The 6,869-nt window shown below is 39.5% G+C and overlaps 1 protein-coding gene across 1 annotated transcript; it reads left to right on the top strand.

The window, feature by feature from the left end:
• The first annotated feature begins 491 nt into the window (after nucleotides 1-491).
• smtnl1 (smoothelin-like 1) lies at nucleotides 492-5,709 on the top strand. The gene is made up of 5 exons (XM_039812670.1): nucleotides 492-943; nucleotides 2,675-3,339; nucleotides 3,426-3,540; nucleotides 3,668-3,819; nucleotides 4,809-5,709. Exons 1-5 carry the CDS (start codon nucleotides 854-856, stop codon nucleotides 5,170-5,172), a joined length of 1,386 nt encoding a protein of 461 aa, XP_039668604.1. The 5' UTR covers nucleotides 492-853; the 3' UTR covers nucleotides 5,173-5,709.
• The last annotated feature ends 1,160 nt before the right edge of the window (nucleotides 5,710-6,869 follow it).

The raw sequence follows: 6,869 nt of genomic DNA, 5'->3' as shown, positions 1-6,869 counted from the left end.
TTCCCCTTCTATTAATTCCTTTAAGAATAGGTTGGATGCATTTTGCCTGTCAAAAGGTGTTACTGTATGTATAATTATAAAGCTTGTCTTATGTAATTAATTTATGTAATTTATTTATGAATTGTTAGAAAACTTCAATTATGAAATTAATGTGTTTTATAAAATGTTAAAATGTGAATTATATATATATATATATATATATATATATATATATATATATATATATATATATTTGTTTGTGTTTTTTAGAGTCTGGAATAGAGGATTGTATATCCTGTACCAGAAATCTTTTCAATAAATTTCAATATCCAAATCAACATTTTATATTAAGAGTGAAAAGAAAGTGGTAGATTGTGCATCTGTGAGCATGGACAAAGGACTGCATGCATGCACCAACGTGTGCATTATATGTGTGTGTACAGCCACGGTTTCCACAGCAGACGCAGCTGTCTGGCCCGTTGGACTGCGCCTATGTCACTGTGTCTCTATTTCGGGACATCATGTTGTTCAAAAGGTCAGATAAAGAAGCATAGGCATCCTCACAAAGCAGAAGGTGGGGGTATCTGGTGAAGGGGGTGAAGGCGGATATCCACAAACCAACACACACATCCCGAACACAGGGGCAGTGCTGACAGAGACTGGGAGAAAAAGGGAGACAGGGAAAGCAAAGCAGGGTAGTGAAAGGAGAGAGTGAGACATTGAGCAGGCTTCCTGTGAAGAGGATTCACCTCTGACTGAATGAAAACGTTCTAAGAAAGATAGAAGTGATCATTTTAGAGTCCTGGGGCGTTAGTTGAAAAGAAAGTCTGATTTGACCTGCGATCCAGTGGATAAACAAACATTTCTGGACATCATGGACGGAGAATCGCCCAACCAGATGACATCTGGGTCTACAGAGACGACAAGCCACACTGACACCAACAACAACAACAACAGCAACCAGGTCTGTGGCGTCTTTTTTTGCATGTTATATTAAATTGCAGCGTGAAAGTCAAATTGTTTTACAGTCCATTCCAGGAATAGGCAGTGAGTGTATTTGTGACAATGGATGTGTTGTGTTAGGACAGCAGGACACACAGAGACACACACAAGTTATGCAAAGTATAATGCACATGTGCACACAAACACACACGTGGAGTTTCTTATTCCCTCTGATGAGTCACCGGTGCAAGGCCTGACCTGGTGTGACTCTTCCTGCAGTGACATGTCACCAGATATACAGTATTTCAACTATGATCACATTGATTTAAAAAATTAAAAGTCTGTATGCCACATGTTGTTTTGATGAGATCTGAAATCACTGAAGATTTGAGTGAAGTTTCAAAAAAGATTGTATGACCCGCAACTGGTAACACAACACAAGGTTTTGCTTGTTGATTAGTTGTGGATTTTAAAAGTTCTCATTGGGATTAAGTTGACCTGAATTTTCGGTTCGGTTGGGATTAAAAAACTACAAAAGGCAAATGTTCCATCGGTGAGTTCAACCTCTCAGCTGTATTCAAATAAGTGAAATACTCAACAAGTCCCAGAGTAGAGCTTCAGGGCTCAGATTACAGTATGCTCTTTGGCTTGAGGACCACATTATCCTTATAATAAAGTGTGGACACTAATTTTAGCACATCTTACATAAGGTTACCTTTCAAAAAGATGTGATGTTCTCAATAATTCAAACAAGATTGTCACCAGATTTATTAAAAATCTTTTTTATTTTTGAATTCAATTAAACAGAAACCTAAATGTATCTCTGCAGTGAAACTGGAGCAGGATAACAACCGAATGCACTCATGTATGCCCTTTAATTGACATTGATACTTAACGTTTTAGATCATTTATTGTCAGCATTGTGTAGGAATAGTAAATATCTCAAACATGCTTCAGTGAAAACTTTCTGTAGTTGTTTGCACACCACTAATTAAACTTCAATTAGCTCCCAGACTAATAAACATGTTTATTATAAATAAATGAAGTGTGGCAGAGGTCGTGGTGAGCTACAGAATATACTTCTGCCATGGCTTAGTAAATGGACTGTATTTATATAGCGCTTTTCTAGTCTTAACAATTTTTGAAAGTGCTTTTACATTGTACAAGTGTACATTCAGGCACATTTATACGCTGGTGGCCAAGGCTGCTCATCAGATTAACATTCACATATATTTACACACCATTGGGGCAGCATCGGGAGCAATCGGGATTAAGTGTCTTGCCCCAAGGACACTTCGACATGGTACTGCAGGGCCAGGAATAGAACCAACGACCTTCCGATTGGTGGACGACCACTCTACCACCTGGGCCACAGCTGCCCCAGTCAGGGTCATTTTGAATGATTTGCATGTGACACATTGATGAGTGAACAGGTGATGTAGAGTTTATAAGCAGATGTGAGATATATCATCCTAATAAATAAACAAATGTTTTAGTATGCCATTTGGCCAATAACTTTAACCAGAAACAGCTGTGGCCAAGGGAGAATGATTATATTGTAAATTGGAATAAGACACTCTAAAATATGAAAAGGTCAAGGTATATTTGTTAACAGATGTACAGTTTAGAAGTAGATGTGCAAGTGTGAATTGCACATATCTACAGAAATGTGTGCAGACGGCGCAGAAGCACAAACACTCGTTGTAACTTTTATCAGATGGATTTGATGCTCTATTTTTTGCTTTTCCTGCAGACAGCTGAGTCAGAGCTCGAGGAGAGTAAAGACCCAGGGAGAGAGCTTCCAGCAGGGGAGACCGTGGAAGGTCAGGGGGTAATGGAAGTTGGGGAGAAGGGGGAGGAGGATTCAGCACCAGAGCAGGCTGGAGAAGGGGAGGAAAGTGCTGGAGATACAGACAAGTCCCATACTCCTCCATTAAAACATGTTGACGGTGACGCTGAAGAAGCTGGACACGGCAAAGACAAAGCTTCCACTGATGTCGACGTGAAGGATCCTAAGCCGACAAGTGGAGAAAAAGATGGGGAGGGAGAGAGGAAGGAAGACAAGAAAGGTGGGCAGGTGGAAGAGGAGAATAGTTGTGAGACTGGGAGAGATGGCAAGGAGATTATGGACAAAATCAAAGAGAAAAAGAAGAGCAAAACAGAGGAAAAGGCAAAAGGAGCAGAAAAAGACGTGAATGAAAAAGTAGCAAAAGGGGCAGAGAAGAAAAAACAAGTTGAGGAAGTGAATGTTGAAACCAAAGACAAACACAAGCTTAAGGAGGCAGAAAAGCAAGGGAAACCCAAAAGAAAGAGTGGTCCTCCCTCTTCTTCTCTCTCCCGACCAAGACCCTCTGCACGCTCTATTAGAGCAGCTGCTAAAAACGACATCATTGCCAAGTTCCAGCAAGGTGCACCAGAGTAAGTCATTGTACGATACCCAGTACCTCATATAAGTGACAGCAGGGTTTCATTAGAAAATCTGCAATATTGTGACATCTTTTTAGGACACCAACACCCCGCAACTTCAAAATTCAGAGGTCATCTACGGCTGTGGCAACAGGAGCTTCAATCAAACAGAAGATGCTTCAGTGGTGTCGCAACAAGACTCGCAACTATGAGGTGAGTTCAACCCATAATCTTAATCACCAAATTTAAAGAATTGTCATCTCGATTTGGGACTAGAGAACTTACAAAATAATATAAATAAGCCTTGGTGTGTCTACCTTCATGTCCTTTGACCTTTTAGGGTGTCAACATAGAAAACTTCTCCTCATCCTGGTGTGATGGGCTGGCATTCTGTGCTCTGATCCATCGTTTCTTTCCTGATGCTTTTGACTACAGCTCCCTGAATCCAAATGAAAGGGAGAAAAACTTCACTCTGGCCTTCCAGACTGCAGAGTATGGAATATTTGATTCTCTCCCCTTATTTCCATCTCTCTGTTCAGTTTTAGCAGTTTTTAGTGTATTTGAATTAAAGCAGTTATAATCAATATTTTGGAACAATAAGCTATATGAAATGACAATGTTAAAACAATATAATGTGAAAGGGGTTGCTCGTAATGATAAACCTACAGAGAATTATCACCTGAATCGGCAGCTCTTCAAGGCTTTACAGAGCTTTATAGTGAGTTTCAGCTCATTGTTTAGTTGTTCGGCTGCAAGTTTATTGTTACTGCCTGCTTAGCAGCAAAAATCAGACAGACACAGTTAGCAGCTGGTGAACACAGTGGAGCATTTAGCAATTAGAGAGCTAGATATTTTAAATTTAAAAATAAAAAAATAAAATAAAAACAGAGCTAAAAGGAGAGTAAATATTGGACTTAACGGGTGGCCAAAAACACAACTCCAAATGAATGATAATGTTGCTCGTGACAGCTGGATGTTGTTGGACACGTTTGCCATTTTAACTTAAAATGTGATGGTACAACAATGTTGTGTTCATAACTTGTTTCCACTTCCCCCAAGTGGCCAAAATTTAGCTATTGTAGGTTTAGGAGTGCTTTTTGTACATGGAATAAATGAAAACTTGAACCCCTTGCAATTATTTATTCAAAACGGTATCTGGCTAGAGGAAAGGACGTCAAATTTCTCAGAGAGGATAGTTTGAATTGGCTATGTTGAATTTTGCTTTAAGTGCAATTTTCTGGATGAAAGTCTGCTCACCAAATATTTCGCTACATTGACAATGTTGCCCCGTTGATTCCTGTTTTGCACATTTAAAATGACCATACCCAAACAGTGAGAAGGTCAGGACTCTCTCTCTCTCTCTCTCTCTCTCTCTCTCTGGATATGTACAGTAGTTACTATGTCGCTGCTTTGTCTTATCTCAGCTCTCGCCTTTTCTTTCCTTTCCTTTCCTCTGTCCCTGTTACCTTACTCCCTGGCAGGTCCATGGCCGACTGCTGCCCTCTGCTGGAAGTGGGTGACATGATCATGATGGGCAAAAACCCGGACCCCATGTGTGTGTTTACATACGTCCAGTCCCTCTGCCACAGCCTCTCCAAAATAGAGAAAGAGAGGAAGGACAAAGAAAAGGAGGAAAAAGACAAGGCTGGTAATGAGGGAGAGGAGAAAGACAAAGGAGAGGAATCACTGAAGAAGGACGGGGGAGAGTCTTCTGAGAACGGGACGATGGAAAGCCAAGAAGAGAAACAGGGAGATGTTACAGAGGTTGCTGATGAGGAAGAAAATGCACCAAACAGCTGTGAGACGGAGGGAGATGGGGGAGCGTTAGTCCAGGCCGAGTCCTAGAAAAATACTGACGGCAAACAGAAATACTGAAAAGACCAAAAGGATTGTTGATGGTTGCGGTACTACAATGAACTAAGTCTTAGTTTGGTGTTGGATTAACTACTGGCAATATGATATAATGTTTGAAGGTGTATATGCTGTGTTTTTGTTGCATATGTTTGTTTTGAGCACATAAAGAAAGAAATGTTCAGTTCCTTAATTTGCTGTGTGTTTATAGATACAAATATGTATAATATGTATAATATGATGGACTTGTAAATCTCTGTGTTGAAGGGATATGTGATACTCAGCCAAGATGAATGGGAATGAATTACGACCACAATGCGATGATGATGTATTCACAATGGAAACAGACTGTCTTTTTCGCCAGAGAGACAAATTATATTTCATTCTATAGAGACGTCTAAAGTAGTATAATATAATGAAAGTATGTGAGAAATCAAGAAATGTATAAGGTTGTGAATTACTGTATACATGAGACATTTGCCTTAAAAAAATTATGAACATATTTAAAATGGGTAAACAACACTTCATTAAAAAGTTTAAATCCATTGTAGAGTATATACAATACTCATCAAAACTCATCAAAGACTCAAAGACTTATGAAAGACTTAAAGACTTATTAAAGACGTATTAAATATGTAAAGACTTATTAAAGACTTATTGACTTAATAAAGACTTATTAAAGATATAAAGACTTATTAAAGACTTATAGACTTATTAAATACTTATACACTTATTAAATACTTATTAAGACTTATTAAAGACTTATTGAAAATGTATTAAAGACTTTAAGACTTATTAAAGACTTATTAGGCAATCCTGTAGCTTTCATCTAGTTGTTAGACAATGCTTACTCTGCCAAAAAACGTTACTTTTACCTTCATGCTATCAGGATGTCTGCGACTACTTTCATGACATTTGCATTTTTCAGAGAGAGGTTTCCTCCGACTCTTATCCCCGTTGTTGTCTACAAAACCTCAGTACTGACACTTTGAAATAAAAGACAGGGAAAGTAAAAAAAAAAAAGGCATTGCTAACATCCCATCCAGCTAGCCAATTCCGTTTGTAGCTCCGGTGTAGCTTCGCCCTTGGTCAATGGCCTCAGCCTGCTGCTGGATTTGTAAATCGGGTTTGTCCACTCCAAAATCTTTTATTCTCTTTTTTTCTTCCAGCAAACGTCTTGTGAGAGGGTTTTTTTTGTAAATCAATGACAGAATTTCTCTACAAAAGTGATCTGTGTCACTGTGTGATTTCTCAGCTTGCAAGGTTTTGGTGGAGTGACGGTATCGCCTGCGCGAGTAGCGTAAAGTTGAATGACAGGTGTCGAGAACCAATCAGATTGGATAAAATAACTTGTATCCAATTCTGATTCGCCAGGGACGCAGCGACCTGCGCCCGGAGGAGATATTACGAATCCCACGCCAAGACCCGCCCTTCAATAGCATTTATTGGCCAGGCGTCCATGCTTACGCAAGGTAACGTAACCCCATTTGTACAGGTCCTATCCATAGGTCCTATCCAAGGGGGTAAGCTTCGCTTCAGAACTCAAACCTCCTATGGCGCCATTTTGATGCTACAAAGAGATCACCTCCCGTTAGCATTCCACTGACTGCCATTCATTTTGACGTCACTTTGACAGCAAATAACTTTACATCTGAAGCGTTTAAAGACTCTATTTGTCCGTTGTTTATTTC

Source organism: Perca fluviatilis, chromosome 10, assembly GCF_010015445.1.
Source record: "Perca fluviatilis chromosome 10, GENO_Pfluv_1.0, whole genome shotgun sequence".
In the NCBI taxonomy this organism is placed as follows: domain Eukaryota; kingdom Metazoa; phylum Chordata; class Actinopteri; order Perciformes; family Percidae; genus Perca; species Perca fluviatilis.
This window is presented reverse-complemented; position numbering and strand designations above follow the sequence as displayed.